At 34.8% G+C, this 19,470-nt stretch overlaps 1 protein-coding gene across 1 annotated transcript in view; it reads right to left on the bottom strand.

Annotated features, from left to right (window-relative positions):
* The window catches only part of jar (Myosin heavy chain 95F jaguar), a 517,008-nt gene that overhangs the window by 36,149 nt on the left and 461,389 nt on the right, over positions 1-19,470 (bottom strand). The window contains exons 23-24 of the mRNA XM_090395608.1: positions 11,598-11,701; positions 4,785-4,916 (exon numbers count right to left, since the gene is read on the bottom strand). Coding sequence (XP_090251734.1) covers positions 4,785-4,916; positions 11,598-11,701 — 236 coding nt within the window. The remainder of the gene's footprint in view (positions 1-4,784; positions 4,917-11,597; positions 11,702-19,470) is intronic.

The following is a 19,470-nucleotide window of genomic DNA, read 5'->3' as shown; positions in this document are numbered from 1 at the left end:
AGTAATCCGAACTGCGGTTTGAAAGAAATAAATTTTATTTATTACGTATTATTATATTGTGTACTATTATTTTTATTTAATAATTATTATTACAGTACAGTATAACTACAGTGATACACAAAAAGAGGAAATTCAAAACGTGCATAATTTGGTTAAAAATATAAATCCAGATGCTGAAATTTCACAAACAGATATTACGGAATGGATTAGAGTTAGAACCGAAAGTGAATTCGAAATCAAATCAGATGCTGAAATTATAAATATGATGCTACAGAATGAATTACAAGACGACGATGATGATAAAGAACTTGAAGAAAAAAAAAGTAAAACATGAAGAGGCAGGTGACAGTTTTAATATGTGTATAGAATGGGCTAAGCAGAATGATACGCCATTCCACAAAATTTTATTGCTAATGCAGCTCCGAGAAGGATTCGAAAAAAGTTTAGCTTCCAAGAAGCAAAAGAAAATCAGTGACTTTTTTACAAAGAAATAAAAAAAAAACTTTTTTGTGTTATTTTGTGAAACTTTTTTTTGTGTGTTGTGTACAAGTGATATTTTTTTTTATGCAAATTAAGTTATGTACTGAACTATGTAATTTTATTAAATCAGAATTCTCAACAATATAGGTACATACAAACTAAACTTGTGTACTGTATTATTTTTTAAGTTTTACATTACAGTGTAGTAGTTTTTTTTCTATCAGATACTTCATTTATTTGCAGAATTAAATAGATGTACCATTAGAATCTGATTATTTTTGTCTTAAACACTAGTTTTTGTTGTCTTTTGGGCAAAAATTCGCTAATCCGAACAAGCACAGTTTTTATTAGCTTGGATTAGTGAGATACCACTGTACTTACATTTCTTATTCAGGCAGACAGTCTTTTACATTGACCTTTTGTTCACACGTAATTCTACTTCTTATCTTTCTTTCTGCTTGCTGACACGTTCCTGTTTTTCCACTAAAATTCTTCCTTGTTGGGGGTTGTCGAATAGTTTCTCACATGACAACTGACCTAGGTAAGACTTGAAACCATTGACACTTCTCTTTAGATTTTTGACAGTGATTCCAGCGTGATGGTGGACTCAGGTAAGAGAAGGTTTATAAAATCCTAAGACAAACGATGCTTCTCTTTCAGTTCCCGACAACGAATCTTATGTGACGGTGGACCCAGGTAAGAGAAAACTTAGAAAACCTTAAGACAAAATTCCTTTCCATGACTTGTCTTATACAGGCCTTGACCTTCATCATGCACATGCATGCATCTCTCAAAAATGGTCACATATTGACCTTCAGACATGATGTTATTCTTCACATGTCTTTGGAAATTTCCATCTATAGCAATTTTCAGAATTCTTCCTTAATCTTAGCATTAGACTTGCTGATTTAACATTACTTAATAACCTTACATGATGATGTCATGCACCACATTCTTTTTACAAAAGTTCAATACAATATTATTACAGAAAAGATTATTTCAAAAACTTAACAACGGTCTGGGTACATTCTTCTAAACAACAACAACAACGACAAAAAAAAAACATGTAAAAATGAAAGTGTAATATATAGCCTTCATCTCTTTCTCTCTCTTTTAGCAAATGCTAACCCTACCCTCTTGTAGTATGGCCTGTTGTCACAAAGGATCTATGGTGATCAAGCATTGCCAATATCATCATAAATCTGTAGTAGGCAGACATGCCCATTGCTACTGTACTATTAGTACACCTCTAAGGAGTGGTTTACTTCACAGGGATTTAGCTTGACCATTTGAATTGAGTGGACCTGATTATGGATTTAGATATGGAATAAACATTGCTGCAATGTTTATTCTGTTATTGGGAAAATCTGGACACAGTGGTAGCCTTTCTTTCTTTGTGAAAGAAAAGCTGCAACTGTATCCCTCTGTTTGCTACCTGATTCAAGTAGACTGACTGATACACAGGATCCCCAATATCAGTTGTTAACTAATTAGAAGGTGGTCATTGCAGGCAGCTGGACTCCACTGCTCCAGAAATATAATTCTGATGTGACTCTGACAATTGGATTAGGTGGCTTAAGCAGAAGAGAGTTTGAAGATGCTATTGCCTCATGTCTGCAATTTAGGAGGCTGATTTTGCTGGGTTCTGAAATAAACAACAACAAACACATTTCCACAGGTCTAGTAAAACTTTTCCTTCCATAGCGACATGGAACATAAGGAAACTGAACCAAGAATTAACTTGACATCCTCACTGAAGAATTTCACTAGTACAATTCTTGTAGAAAGGCTTATATGTTGGCTGTACATGATTATTAAATTACTTAAGGAATTCACAACGTAAACTGGAATATAAATTAAAATAAACTTTAATATATACTTCCTATATTTCGTTTCCAAAATATAGGAAGTATATATTTAAGAACAGTCGTTTAAAAGCAATCTCTTCATACCATTCCATAGCAGCTGCAGCTTTGTGGCATGGGGCATAGTCTTGATAGTAATACGGGTCTGTTCCACAGTGTAGGCAGCACTTGATTATCTAGAATGTTGAGGTACTGAGCTGCCTTCGTGGAACCATGGACAAAGACCTGTGGTCCCACCCTACATGATTACTCCTCCACCAACAAACTTTACTGTGGGTACAACATACTGTGATAACAAGCATTCACCAGGCTGCCTCTACACCCTGCCATTAAACTGGTGCAAAGAGTGTGTGAACTGGACAGTTCACACACTCTTTGCACCAGGCCAGATGAGCCACCTTGTTTGGTGTTTGGCTTGTTTGCTGCTGCTCTTCCATGGAAACCCAGTAAATGGAGTTCTTTTTGGACAGTATTGGTGCTCACCATGGTGTTACTGGCACTCTGGAACTTATCAGGGATGGTCTATGCCAACTGTAGCTAGTTTTTGTGTGCTACTCGTTTTAACACCCTCCTTTTCCTGTCAGTCATTTTTGGCAGCTGCCCTGGGTGTTTTCCTGCACTAGTGATGCCAGAACGTCTCCATTTGTTGATCACATCACTGCCATTGATTTTGGATGCTCCAGTTGAGTGGCAATGGCACATATGGACATGCCCACAATGACACCTGTCTCCAAGTCACTGAGTTCATGTCATGTTGCTGTACCACATGCATTCAATTGCCAACTACTATCTGTACACCAGGTTTTATGTTATTAACAAATCTAGAATGTTCCATAACTTCAAATAATAGGGGTGTCTGGACAATTATTGGTAGATAATGTATAGTGACTTGGTTGAGATTCTGAACATCTATTACACAAGTTCAACAGAAATATAGTGCCAATTTTTAAGGAAGAAGATTGCATGGTGTGTGAGAATTATGTTTAGATTATCTTACTATCTGTTCCAGGTAAGGTTATCTGTACTGTTATACTCAACAGGATAAAGGACCTAGTTGAGAAGCAATTGAAGACTCTGAAGAAAGATGAGGGGCAGCTCCAATTTTATCAACTTATATATAGACTGTTACTTGAAATGTTTTGTCAATGTATAATATATGCATGAATACACATTTGAGCACTATTATTAAGTTAAAATCCTTTTTCCTCAGAGTTGAATGAATGATCAAGATTTGGAACTGCGGTCTTTTTTTTTTTTTGTGCCAAATTGCATAAAAATATGCTAATTTAAGGTAAACAATTAAAGTAAGTAATAAAAACTATTTACTACTATGGGAATATCTCAGAAAATATCAAACACAATTTTATGAAAATTACAATGCTTTTTACAGAAAATCATGAATATTAGTTGCACAAGTACTAAAATCATGATAACTCTCCACCGGTGAGTTATCATGATTTTATTGAAGGTTGGATGAGGTGGGTTATTGAAGCTGCCTTGTCCTTACAACAATCTATTCAGCAATTTTTTTAATATACAGTACAACCCATGACTCAATTTTTGACCAAAAATTGAGTCATGGGTTGTACTTCTCCATGTTGTACTCCTCCTTCTCCATGGTGCTCATCTTTAAAGATGAGCACCATGGAGAAGGAGGTGACGCTACATAAGCCAAATATTTTCACAAAAGTAAATTCCGGCCCGGTTGGCCAAGTGGTTAGCATATCTGCTTTCCAGCCAAAAGGCTGCAGGTTTGAATCCTGCTGTGGACATGGATGTTTGTGATTGTCTGTGAAAATGATGGTGGTCAATTGATTTTGAGTGAAGGACTAGGGAGTCAAGTGGCCTTGTGTAATTGATATTGGTAAGGTGAGGAATAATGAGCAGGTATAGGATTATGAATGGCTTCTACAGTGTTCAAAAATTTATAATAGTCTAGTTCTTTCTGTTTTGCATTATGGAGTTCTGTGAAATATAAAAGAAACATCTAAAATAAGGTTACTCATCTTTATTCTTGCTGTTGAGACATCAACTGTGCAAGATAATCACAGACTTAATGTTTCTGATCAATTGTGGTTTAAGAATATCTTGGTAGTGAGATGGTTTGACATCATAAGTAATGACAAGACATCAGCACTTGCCTGAGTAAAGAAAGTACTAGGATGGTTTGGCCATGGCGATGTTAAAATGCAGGACATTCGCTTTGGCAACTAGATTATTTTAAAGTGATCCAGAAAGTTCTAAAACAGGAGCCAGGATGGAATGACAATATCAAAAAAGACCTAAACAAAAATTGCTTCCAGTGGCATGAAGCAGAAAGATGCTCAGCTCTCCATAACTGTTGGTTGTTGATGGAACTTGTATGTCTCTATGTTAACTCGGTATATGCAAAACATGAGTGAACTGCAAAAATAAAGTTTTTTATAATTAAACATTTACCTGAATTAAAAACTGACTGGGGTGCTCTACCCTGAATAAAAATTCCTTTTCTTGAATTTTTACTTTTCCATGCATGATATACCTTCAGACGTCTATGGAATTCTTCACGACAAGCTTCCAAAAGTTCGAGTTCTGTGAAATATAAAAGAAACATCTAAAATAAGGTTACTCATCTTTATTCTTGCTATTATGTTTTAAATAATCTTTTAAGATTAAAATTTGATATTATTTTAGCATTGCTAATAAAGATATAACAGTACTCCTTAGTATAAACATTATTAGATAAAGATAAATGCTTACTTTATTGAACTTAATGATATTTCAGTGGATTTCTAACCAGCATCTTCCGAGTATAAATTACAACTGTGGTAAACAGCACTTAATTAGACTGTTGCAGAAACAATTTTAAATTGTAATGGGAAAGGAATTAATATCCAAACAAGGCATCCTCTGTTTAAATAAGGTGTCCTCCTCTTAATACAGTGAAGGCAAGCTAAATGTGGTCTTAGAATGACTGTGTAGGATATCAGTTATTTAATGATATCATTCTATCTTACATTTTAAAAATTTTTAGCACTTGCAAATTTAGAAAAAAAGTAATTAAAAAGGAAAAGGATAAGATTTATTTTTATTATATATGTAAACATTTTATTAAATATAAAATGAAAATGCACGATTTCTAGTAATTAGAAATTTCTTTAGTAATGTTTTGAATAAAAGAAATCTTCGTATAGTTACATGTTGCAAACTGTTTAATTGTGATGTTTATTAGTATGCAACTTGTAAAAAAAAAAAAAGTCTCATCTCAAATTTCATTTTTATTTCTGGAACTTAAACTTGAAAGAAGAAAATATGAACTTTGTAGTTTTGAAAATATGAGTTTTGTTTACAAAACACGCGATGATTATGTTTTTGCTTCACTGCCATATTATTTGCCATACTAGCCAGTGGTGTGTTTGTGCAAAGTTTGTATTTCCAAAGAGAAAGTTAATATAGTGAGAGAAAAATAGAACATAAGAGGTTCTGAAAGTTGGAAGTTTAGGACAGAAATAGAATTTAAAGGAAAGGAAGTTTCTTAAGTCAAAAAAGGGTGGAAAAAAGAATCATTAGGGAAACAAACAGTCATATTCTTTTTTTAAAGTTATTTCTTTTAAAGGAAGCTAAGTTGGAGTTTAGATAAAAGTAATAAGAATTATCATGATAAAACAACATGATGAAATGTCATGTGGAGTAGGGCATCACCTATTTAAATAACGGCCCTATTCCACAATTTTTATCAAGAAACTAGGATAGACAACAAAAAATCAGTCACTGGAATAATCAAATAATTCAGCTATTTTGGCAGAATTTTTAGTGACAATGGGAAATTAAATATCGCGATAAATTAGTGTTTCTCAAACTTTACTGGCCACGTACTTCTTGGATAAAGCACAAACTCAGCAGCCCACTAACTCCTATACTTCACTATAAATTAAAGAAATTATATTCTCAGATTCATCCTTTATCTAAGTGTAAGCAAACAAAGTTTGCAAATGAAGATTACGGAAGGTGCCGAGATATAAAAGAGTTAGGACCCGCTCCCCCTGGTGGTTTTAGTGTGAGGACTTCGTGAGTAGAGGGACGGTTCGAGAGAATGAGGGGGAAATCTCTACCCTGATGCCTGGCACACGGAAACGGTAGACGGTGTGTATCCAGGGGGAAAGGTTATGCGTTGCAAGGTCGGAGGTGAATCACATTACTCCAGAAGAAAAGGATAGTCTGTGAAGATGCCTCAGAATCTAGGTATGAAAAGTCACTCTTACGTGCGTAAGAGTGACTTTTCCCCAAGAATTCTAATGAAAAGAAGGCATGACCGACTGAGATGAATGGGCCAGCATATAATCGAGGAATTCCAGGTACCAATCCCAGCACAAAGAAATCAATTTGAGGGTCAAAGGACGAGTAAAGAGAGGAACAAGCACAGGGGATAATTATAATACGGTATCGTAAAATTTTATTGTTAAGTAGTGTAAATGAATGATATGTGAATCAAGATCTAAGGACTTAACAAAGATAAAACTTAGGACTGTAGCAAATTATAAGTTGTGAAAGTAGATAAGTGTAACTTAAAGAGTGATAATCTTAGGATGTGTGAATACAAGGTGATAATGTATGTTTACTAGGTTTTAATTAAGAGAGTTATGAGGATCTTATGTGGGAAGTGATATAGAACAGCTCTATTGTTAATCCTATCTGAGTTATGAAAATTTACTGTTCGTGTTTGATAACTATGATAGCACATAAATTTGTAGTATAGAAATGATCTTTCCCAGACTTCCATGAACTGTATATATGTTAGAATGTTAAATAAATCTTTTGCTTACTCTGATTCAGTTATTTGTTAGTATTATCCGATGCACCACTTGCTAAATATGCGAACCTAAGCGGGAGATTTGAGTAGCATGTCTATGGTCACGATTGCACTGTTGTTAGTCACTGAGGTATAGCTGGGTGTTCACTTCTTGTTTAAGATTTTTTCCTTTAAACTAATTGTCCTAAGTGGTGCAGCAAAAACAAATAAATGTCTTAGGATTTTATGAGAAGAAGAACCTCAGAAGCTTTTGTTACATTAGGATTTTGTCTCTATCCCAGGGCAATTCCCTTTGTACTTAGATAGTACCACGTGACACCAAGGGGCGAATAAACGTAAAGAGCATAGATATCAAAGTTATTAAGAAAGAGTGACACAACAGCCCCCAGTTCTTGGCAAGGGTTGACCAATTTAAACATTACATAATCTGTTCCAAATACGAAGGGCAAGAGGGCAGCTGTAGAATGTATGTTCTACTGATGATGGAAGTTTTTTCACTTGGCTATGCTACTAATATATATTTGGTTTAATCCTTTATCCAAGTATAAGCAAACAAAGTTTGCTCCTCAAGTATTTTCAGGTCTGGGGCAACTCATGGCAAAGGTGGTATAACTTCTCATCCATAATGCAAAGCACATCTCCTTGCAGACATGTAAGGGAAGGGTCACTACCCAGAGGTGGTGATCCTAAGTCCTTATAAGGACTGGCTTAAAGGGGCGAAGCAAGAATGCTTTTCATCTTCCCCGTTATCTGTAGAGGACAGTGTAGGGATAAGGTGTTATTGAGCTATTAAATTAAAGCTCTGATCATGGCAGGAGGATAACAGCAATAGCTGAGCCTCAGTTAGAACTTCATTGGCTACAGCATTACCATCCATTACCCTCCTAGGGTTTGATACCAGTTGCCAAAAGGTGTCACACATTATTAAAATTCTCTGGATTAGAGATACGTTGATGGAATTTTTTTCACTTGGCTATGCTACCAATTATATATTTGGTTTAATCCTTTATCCAAGTGTAAGCAAACAAAGTTTGTGCCTGAAGTATTTTTAGGACTGTAACAAATTCCACTGATGAGACCTCAATAAAGGTCAAAACCAGTCTGGGTAGTGACCCTTCCCTTAATGCATAGCATTATACACGTCTGCAAGATGTGCTTTGCATTATTGGATACTATGTGATGAGAAGTTATACCACCTTTGCCACGAGTTGCCCCAGTCCTGAAAATACTTCAGGCACAAACACTGATTTGGTAGCTGTGAAATTGCATGAGAAGAATGAAACTGAATTTATTTACCTATTATGAGACAACTTCCTCAAGCAGCATGTGACAGAAGAAACTTGAGGTCAAAGAGTGTTAGATCTGATTATAGACTCAGAGGGAGTTTCAGTTAAAGATGTAACTAATCTGCCTCTTGTTGGTGATAGTGATCATGGGGTACTCACTTGGAAAGTGAGTAAGTTTATCAATGTTCCACTCAGAAAAGATTACATGAACTACAAAGCAAGAAATCATGACCACTGAGGAGTATGTTGAGTTCTGTGCCATGGTATCAGTTGTTGCATGGGAAGGATATTGACAATGCACGGGAAGTGTTTAAAAAATACTTAAATGATGCGATATCAGAATGTATCCTTGGAGTTCGAAGAATAAATGGAGTAGGAGTGAAATGTATGTATAATTAAGCAAAAGATTCATAAGAAAAATTGATGTGGAAGGAATGCTGTGTGCATAAGAATGATGTCAGTTATGATAATTAAAAGCAGCAGGCCAGAAGAGTCACAGGTGTTGTATGCAAAGCTAAATCGAGTGTGAAAAGAAACTGGCACTGCAAATTAAAGACAACTCAAAACAATTCTATTGTTATGCTGTAGTAAAAGAAACAATGAATTTGAAAAAATAACTACTGAATGCAGATGGTATGAAGAAGTGATTGTTCATCTAATGAGTAACCATTTTGCTAAAAGCTATCAACCTGGTATATGTAACATTGAACTCACTGCTGTGTCTTCACTGTAGAGGAGGAAGTACTAGAGCTGCTGCACAAATTGAATAAGAATTCTGCAATAGGAACTGATGGGATATCAGCGCAGATGCTAAAAGAGTGTTCAGCTGAACTGGCTATTCCTTTGACCAGTCTATATAATTTGAGTTTCAGAACAGGGAAGATTCCACAGGAGTAGAAAGAATATATAGTAATCCCATTGCACAAGGGTGGTGGTGGTGGTAAAGACTGATGTATCCAACTATCACCCAATCAGTATTTCAGGAGTAGTGATGAAGATTTTGGAAAAGTTGGTTAGGAGTTGCATTCAGAAATGGGTTAACAGAGAATGTCTACTTTCCAGCAACAGCATGGGTTTACTAAGGAAAGGTCATGTTTTAGCAACTTGCTCACATTCTATAACAATGTTACTATTGAACTAGACAAGGGGAATGGATACACCACGATACGTTTGGATTTTGCTAAGGCTTTTGATAGAATACAGCATGGCAGACTGTTGCATATTTGTTTTTGTCCTTTAGAAGGAAAATAATTTTTTTTTTAGATTTTTTGTGGTATACTATTATGGTGGCTATTTTATTCAGTAGATCCACAGAATTTTCAAAATTTCAGAGGGTTTTAAAATGAATTGCAGTTTATTTTCAGATTGTCAAATTTCTGATTGGTAATAGTATAACTTAAAGTTTAAACAAGAGAATTAATAAATACAAATCATAACCGTCTGGCTATTCATAAAACTCAAATAACAGAATGCAGATATAATTGGTTATGATTTGTATTTATTAATTCTCTTGTTTAAAATTTAAGTTATACTATTTACCCCTGAAGATGTAAATCCTATGATTTACGAAACTTGTCGGGAACTATTATTTCAGTGTTTTATATAACTGAATAATAAAAAATGTGGTGTAATCACCGAAATATGTCTTTTGAATAACTGGTTAATTTTAATGCCATTTTAATGCACAAGGTGTGTATGTTTTGATTTCTTATTTGCATTTTCAACAATCTATTTTAAGATGACATCTGCTTTAGATAATCTAAGTATTTTATGGTACAAATTAACACGTTCGCTGCCACGCTCCTCGGGCATAGTTTGTTCCCGCACGCCAGGCGCTTTCGCGTCTTCAAGGTCACTATGAGTAATCTCGTAGCCGGCTCACCAGACAGAATTTTGTTTCATACGCCCTTACGAAAGACAATTAGATGGCCAAAGAAATTGGCAATATGCATTCTTGATATATATTCAAAAAGCGCATAAATTTTATAATATAATTACTGGAAGTGCAATGACTGTGTTAAAATTTAGAGATCAATTTATCTCGGTTTTTGTTGGAATGGATAAGCTTACGGCATCACAGATTATCAGCAGGATTCGGGATCTTCATTATTTGGAAATTTTACCACCTACAGAAAAAAATATTCACTGACAAAGCCATGCCGAGCATGCACACGAAACAAACAAGGACGCGAAACACGTTGTTATTGTCCTGTTTGCCAGGAAAAAACCACCATTGTGTGTGGAAAATTGTTTTGAAGTGTATCATTCGTAATTTGAATAAATTGGTTTTTATTTTATCGATTTCATTTTATTATTTTTATTCATTTTTATCAGTTCTAAATTGATTTACCAATTGCGTGTTATACTACGGATTAGCTCGCGCTTGGCATAGGAGGTTGGTAATCGACATACGAGTATATTTGTAGTTGGCTTCTGAGGCACATACATAATATATTATATTTTAGTTGAAATTATTTCCCTTCTATCAAGCCCCCAGACGTGCTCTCCGCTTTATTCAGAATCCAAGGGTCTAAATTAAGGTAATTATACTAAGGGTTAACTCGTGTTTGGCATAGGAGGTCGGTAAATCAGCATACGAGTATACTCTTAGTTGGCTTGTGAAGCTCATATATGAACTACGAGTATACTCATAGTTGCAGTGAACGTGTTAAAACTGAATGCCTTGGAATCTTGCCTAGCCACTGACAATACTGTTTGCGACTCGTGCTGAAAGGCTGCTCTGGTGATGAGGTCACTAGAAGAAGCATTAAGACAGCTATAATGACTATATAGCAGCAGCAGCTTCTTATGTTACATGTCTTCAGGTATGATGTGTAGGTACTAGTCTCAGTTTTTTATTCAGAAAAGAAGACTGAGACTTGATCTATTTGTATATGAGATTTTAGATGCGGTGAGAATCAATAGCTCAAAAGAAGAGAAACTACCAATAACAAACTATAACGATGTTCTAAAACTGTGATATCTAAACATTGTGCTAATACATAATAAGCAAATTATCATTAAAAAAGAAATTTAAACTTTGCAATAAAATTGTTTATTTAAACATGAATTCAGTGAATTTGTTTAAATTCCTTACAAATTTAATAAAATATTCAACAGAACATTTAATAGATATAACCGTATTTAGAAAAATTTATACAGTGCATTAAAACTTACCACAAGATGTATTTATAGCATCTCGCAACTCAGAGTACTTCCATTTTGATAAATCATATTTCTTGTTAGCACGATGTTCTTGTTGTTTCTTTACATAAGCTGACCTATGAATAAGAATAGAAGAAAGAAAGAAATGGCAATTTTATTTTTTCCTGCTTGTTTCACTATATTCAATGCTTTCAATTAACATACAGTTCTCACTATAACAAACTAATAAAAAGTCTTGGACAAAGTCCAATAGGTACAGTGCTGTTCTAATAGTTGTTATTTAGAATTAGAGCTGTTGCAACCAAGGTTATGAGGCTAGTATATCATATCTCTTAAAGCATGTGTTCTTCAGGCCAGTTTGCCTGTTTTGCAGAATGAGAATCCCTGAGTTCCTGAGAGGAGAAAGCTGCTACTTTCAAATGGCATTGGCTAGCTCACCATCATGTTGATTAATTTTAATGACACAGATGAGAACACAGACTGATAAGAAAAAAATAACTATTTATTAATTTATTGCTGATACTTTGCTGGTATTCTATCCAGCATCTTCAAGCACAAAACCAGTTTGTCACAGTATGCGAGACAACACCAATCCAGTATAACAATGGGATTCGTTTGAACAATTGTAATGTAAAACACAAAGGCTAAAGTTCTAATTAGGCACCATATATGTTGAGGAAAAAAATAAAAAAATAATAATAAAATAGAAAGAGAAAGCAGGTATTAATTTGGTCTTAAGATGACTGTCTCCCAAATCTTTGGCAAATTTATACAGCCATACTTATTGAGGTATGGAGTATGTTTCAAGGCTTCTGTTGATTCCAGGAACAACCTCTCTGACTTATAAAAGCTTCTGTGCAGCACTTTTGTTTTTTCCCAATTGATCCTGTGTGCAGGAGTATCTAAAGCATGGTCTGCTAGACCTGATGTTGTGTCCCAATTTATGATTATTATCTTATCTAGTGAAATTATGCTTATCTATGTTCAACTATTATCTATGCACGAGATATCACCCAAAAATACAAATATTTAAGTTATTTCTCCCCTTAGTGTCCCTAATATTTATATTATACTGTGCCTTTTGGGACATTTAGTTTGAGATATTAAATACAAAAACAAGGAGCAATTACTAAAATATGTCTGAATGTGAAACAATATTGCAGTCATGACACTATCTCGTTTTTTAACATATAAGTTTCCCGCATGATTAGGTTCGTACGTTTTTCAAGTGGTGCATTGGTTGTCTGAAATTTTATCAATGAACAAAGGTTTATTAAACTCATTAGTATGGTACAATTCAATTTCTAATATAATTCAATTCAATACTAAGAAAACATTTACAAAATAACATTAGCTTATCACAAGTAATTTGGCTATGATCCTATATGGGTATTGCGATCATGCTGCCATGACAAATTCAACACATCCAATCATATGTATAATTCTAGATCTAATTAAAACCTTAGTTAACCCTATATTACTCGGAATATGTGCTATATGCTGTAGCACATGGACATATATGATCAATTCACTCTATCTAACTATCCAAAAACTATGTAGATTAAATTATCCCTTCACTGTACTAACACATAACTTTGACATTTAAAACTTTCCTATACGTTACAATACACATGCATAATTCTCAGGACACATGAATTACTTATATAATATTAATATTAGCAAGCATACTTTCATTATAATCAGTCATGCACTAAAGTCCTAGTATAACTTTCCTTAGTCTCTTCAACAGTTCATTAATAGAATAATGATAACAATTACAGACGATTTTCAGTTAACATGAGATTTTTACAGTACCTTTTTCTCTTGAGTTTTCTATATTGGCCTCTACCTTTATCTGATTATTCTATCCTGGTATGATCTCTCTAATAATCTGTTACTCCTAAGTTCTTTTGGCACTAAACTGTGCTTACACGATCTTAACTTCTTGTACTTGAATTACGGACACTTTTAGAATCATCTATACAATGGCTGTGAAACTCGCCATGTGGACACCGACTTCTTTACAGATTTCCCCTTTTTCATAGTTGTCACTGGATGATGAAACACATAAATAGTACCTTCTTTCCTTTTACTAAATGGCATTCCTCGTTTCTTGCCATAGGAAACACGGAATCGAAATCCCGCTCACTTTTGTTTCCTTGTTGTGACGACGGAGATATATCTCCAATCCCGCCACTCAGGAAAACCACGTGAAACCTATACGAAGGAGCTCGTGAAGAAACTATCCGGGAAAAAGCCAAAAGCCTCATGGGGGAGCGTTTCTCACCTTTTTACATCTCGACCCCTAACGGCACCCACTTTAATTTCTTTTCTCCACCCCTTACTTGATTCGACTTCACCGACCAATTAGGGTGGTGTTTTTCTGCCAAACATCCTTTGGTTGGCGAGCCCGTGATGACATCTCAATTCGGGAATTGACCCCGAGCGATAGTCTATTGTTTTTCTTTTGCTAGCCTCTAAATTAATCCCCCTTCCAAATTTTTAAGAATTTACTTAATATTTTAATCTCTAGCCTCTCACATACAATTTCTTATGACTAATCCTTTCTGTCTTACTTAGCTAATATTTTTTTTTTATATCACAACACTAAAATATTCCTTCTTTTATTAGTTAGTTCAACAAACACTTTTTTTGTTATATATTTTACTTGGATGCAAGAATATTTTTCTTTCTTTTAAATAATTCATCTATTAGCTTTTATACAGAGGTTTTATTTTATTTTCTCTTCATGTTACACCATTATAACTGGAAATTCTACATTCTTAAGATATCAGGGTGTAACACTGACTTGCTATAGCAGTAGTGTTGGATGTATTTTTTATGTTCATTGAGGCGGATGTCCATAGTTCTTCCTGTCTGTCCATAGTAAGCTCGATCACATGAGCAGGGCACTTCGTAGATTCCTGGATGTGATAAAGGAGACATTCTGTCCTTGGGTGAACAGATGAGAGTTGCCAATTTCACATATGGTTTAAATATGGTGTGTAGTTGATGTTTGTTAAGTACTCTAGATATCCTTTCAGATGTGCTGCCTTTAATGTATGGGATTGACAGTTTTGTTGTAGTCTTCTGTGGAAGACAGTGGGGGGGGGATTTTCTGGGGGAGCATTTATTATTTTGTCTTTCTTATGGGGATTATAGCCATTGGCTAAGAAAATGTGATGTAAGTGAGTGAGTCAGCAGTGAGAGCAATGTCACTGGAACAAATTGCTCTAGCTCTGTGGATTAGTGTTTTTAGGATACCATATTGTTGAAATGGGTTATGGTGTGACTGTGTGAATAGCTCCATGTATGTGTGGGTTTTCTATAAAACAAGAAAGATAAGGAGCCATCTAGAAAACGTGCGATTAGTGTATCCAGGAAGGGCAGACAGTCATTAGCTTCCAGTTCCATTGTAAAGTGGATTTATGGGTGCTGGCTATTTAAATGTGCTGAGAATGTATCCAATGTGTCTGAGCCATGTGGCCAAATAGCAAGTACATCATCAACATAGCATAGCCAAAGTGAGAGTGGCTGAACTGATAGCTAGCTTTCCCAAGTGTTCTATGTAGAAATTGGCTAAGGGGGGGGGAGCCCATTACTGTCCCATCTAATTGTTTGTATATTTTCCCTTTCTATGTAAAATAACCTGCCTGTACTATGAATTTAAATAGTTTAAATATATTGGAGGGAGGGGGTGACTTTAGTAAATCAAGGGTTTCAATTAATAGTACATTTGTGAATAGTGAGGTGATATCAAAACTCACCATTATTGTCTGAACTTTCTAAGGTATGGTTTTCTAAAATACTTTTTTTAGGTGGTTAGAATTTTTATCCTTTTTAAAGAGGAAGAATTGTTTGTGAGAGTGGCTAGTAGCTTGGCTAAATGTCTAGTAAGTTTATATGTAGGACTCTTTATACTATTCACAATAGGTCATAAGGGTGTATCTTGTTTGTGAATTTTTGGTGCTCCATATATCCTGGATGTTTTAATGTGGAAAGGATTGAGTTTGTCTGTTTCTTTAGGCCAGGAAGTGACTTTGCTCAATAATTCATCATCATCATCAAATTCCTGCCACGTACCCTCAAGGGGTGTACAGGATATGATAGTACTACATGAAAAAATTACATCATTACTAACTTCCAATCTACAATTTTCCTCCAAATCAGTCTGTTACTTGTCAAGACTCCGACATTATCAGATCTTATATTTCTATCGTCTAAGGCACTTTGTACCGTATCAATCCACCTATATCTTGGTCTTCCTCTGGGTCGTTTTCCTGCCAACCTGGCAGAGAACACTTGTTTTGCTAATCTTTCCTCTCCCATTCTATTTAAGTGACCATACCATCTGAGATTAGCTCTGCTAACGCATTCCTGGATGCTAACAATGTCAAGTTCTTTCCTAATATCCTCATTTTTAATATGATATTGCCATTGATGCCATCTGTTCACGCCTATAATCTTTCTCAGGACTCTCATATCTGCAGTCTCTAGTCTTTGGTCAAGTGTTTTACTTCTGACCCAGCTCTCAGATCCATAAGTTAAAATAGGTTTGAACACAGTCTTGTATACAGCTAATTTAGTGTTCCGACTAATTTCTTTCTTATTCCATATGAATTTATTCAATTGACTTCCCACGATACCAGCTTTGCTGATTCTGTTGTGTATTTCTATATTTAGTTTACCATCTTCAGTAAAAATTGTGCCTAAGTAGCTGAAATGTTTTACTTGTTCCACAGGTTCTCCATTCACAACACAGTTGACATTTTCAATGATTCTGCCTATTTTCATTGTCTTTGTCTTTTTATTGCTGACCTTCATACCATATCTATTACAACAGCTATTCAATTTAGTCAGAGAATCTTGCAGACTTGTAGCGGATTTATTTAGAAGTATAACATCATCCGCATCCTGATCTATAATTTGGTATGTTGACTGATCTTGTAGAAGTGTGTGTGCATTTTGCTTTCATATTCTGTTGAATCCATCACCACAGTTGCGTTCCCTTTGTCTGCTTTGGTTATGATAATGTTGTTATTAGTTATTATTGTGTAGCTCTTTTAGAGCAATGATTTCTTTATTTGGGATATTATTATTATTATTATTATTATTATTATTATTATTTTGTGTACTGAAGATGCTGGATAGAATACCAGTAAATATCAGCAATAAGTTAATAAATAGTTATTTTCTTAAAATTAAAATTAATCAACATATAAGATGAACAAATAAGCCTTCCCACATGTTTAACTCACCATCAGTGTACTGAAGAAAATTTCCAGTAGCAAACTCCACTATAACAAACTATTCCTGTGGTATCTACAATCAGGGAGCTGGAACTCTTTCCTGATTTTTATCAGTGTGAAGCAGAGGAGGTGCACAAGTGTTTGACTGTATGCCTATCATCCATTACAAATTTGTAACACTTTCTTTGATATCTGTTTCAGAAAGTAAAGTTACATTTTATTATGTACACTGCATGGCCATTTGAGAATACCATCAGGCAGATGATATCGCTAAATGCTGTGAGATCAAATGGCTTTCTATGGGAAGACTGATTTGGCTTGAAAAAAAGTTTCATGTTTGGTCTCTGTAGCAGAATTTCCAGATCATCATATTCTTAATCACTCAACAATACTGATGTGCTGTATGTTTACAATCTTTCGTGGATACAATAGTCAATAAAAAAAAATTAAAATGTTTATATTATTCCAAAATGAACTGACAAAGAATTCTAATTTTTTTTTTTTTTTATCACTCTCAAACTGTTTTTCCTATTTAAAAAAATGTAATCTTAATGAACCTAATTAAGGGAAGCATGGGTCTAAAATGAATTTTTTTAATCACGTAAAATTTTTTTCCTATAAAATTAGAATAATTTTAGACATTAGATAACAATGAAATTGCTTTTATACATGAAAACTTTTCAAGAGTACTTCTGAATGCTAAATCCAAAATATTTTTTAAATGGAAATATTTCCTGCAAAATTAATGTTTTTTAAGAAAACTGATAGTTATGGTGTTTAGAATGATGTTTATGAAGAGAAACTTAGAAAGGACAAGTTAGGTGCAGCAAATATGATTCAGGATCAGACTTGCTTTAAGGAAAACGTTGAGAATTTATGGGAACATAAGAAAGAACTATATTTAAATTTTATAGCTCTGGAAAAGATGCCATGAGAAAAGCTTTTCAAACCATTATTTATGTGGAGTAAATGGAACAATAAATAGTCTATATTTAAGTTTTAACTCAGCAGTTAAAAGTTAATGACAGGAGTACAGGAAGATGACGATGTAAAATCAGGTGTTGTACACACTCTTCACTTTTTCTCATCATTTATATGGATCACATTATGAAGGAAAATGACATTAAATCTGGAGATGTTCATTTCAACCCTTTACTTCATGCACATGTTATACTCCTAAATAAACCCACTGCAAGTCATCAGTATTATCATCATCATTCAATATCTGACATGTATCCTCAAGGGTATTATACTGGTATTATATAGGATATTATACTGCTGCATGAAGAATTTACATCATTCCTAACTTCCTATCAACAGTTTTCCTCCAATTCAATCTGTTCTTATATTTCTGTCTCCGAAGGCAGTTTTTACTGTATTAATCCACCTATATCTTGGTCTTCCTCTGGGTCTTTTTCCTGCCAACCTGGCAGAGAACACTTGTTTTGCTAATCTTTCCTCTCCCATTCTGTTTAAGTGACCATACCACCTTAGATTACCTCTGCTAACACAATCCTGGAAGCTACTAATGTCAAGTTCTTTCCTAATATCCTCGTTTTTTAATGATATAGCCATTGATGCCATCTGTTCACACCCCTAATATTTCTCAGGACTCTCATATCTGTGGTCTCTAGTGTTTTATTTCTAACCAAGCTCTCAGATACATAAGTTAAAACTGGTTTGAATACTGTCTTATATACAGTTAATTTAGTGTTTTCACTAATTTCTCTGTTATTCCATGTAAATTTATTCAGTTGACTTCCTACCCTATTCTAACCATGAAGAGTATCAAAGATGCTGTGGCCTTACAAGAAGACTTGAATAAATTGAATAATTGGCCACAGAAATGGGGATGTGAGTTAAATGTTGCAAAATGTAAGGTTTTAAAATTTGGGAAAGACAGATGGGATACAAAATTTGTGCTTGGTGAAGATATATTGCCAGAGGTGGAGGAAATAAGAGCTCTTGGGGTGATAGTGGATAAGGATCTGAAATTTAGGGGACACATTGTCAAAATTGTGAAGACAACATAAATTTCCTGGAATGATGTGGATGACACTGACTTATAGAAGCAGGGAGATTCTTGTTCCATTGTATAAGACTTTGATTAGGCCACACATGGACTACTGTGCCCAGATTTCATCAACTGGTTTTCAAAATGACGAAGAGATGTTGGAAAGGGTCTAGAGGTGACTAACTATGGTAGTTTCTGACCTCTGGAATGTTGAATATGAGGAAAGATTGAGAAGATGCAATTTACAGAGTCTGGTGGATAGGAGGGAGATATGATAGAGACCTACAAGTTCGTACGGGGTTGTTATAGGATTAATGTTGGAGAGGTTCTACAGAAAATAGTGGGAGATCAGCGGAGAACCAGAGGTCATCGATGGAAACTGTATGAAGAGGGGTGTGAATAGTGAAGTGAGAAGCATGTTTTTTGCATGCAGAGTTGTGAATGATTGGAATGCTTTGCCTGAAAGTGTGGTGTCTGCAGAGAATCTGAGTGTATTTAAAGTGTGGTATGTGATGAAAGGACCTCCTAGATGAATCTTTAACTCCATGCAGGGGGGGGGGTAATAATAATCAAGGATATCTTTATCATCTCTAATTCCTTTTACAGCACTCTTTCCTCCATT

Source organism: Typopeltis vanoorti, chromosome 7, assembly GCF_054136105.1.
Source record: "Typopeltis vanoorti isolate ZY-2024b chromosome 7, IOZ_Tvanoo_1.0, whole genome shotgun sequence".
In the NCBI taxonomy this organism is placed as follows: Eukaryota; Metazoa; Arthropoda; class Arachnida; order Uropygi; family Thelyphonidae; genus Typopeltis; species Typopeltis vanoorti.
This window is presented reverse-complemented; position numbering and strand designations above follow the sequence as displayed.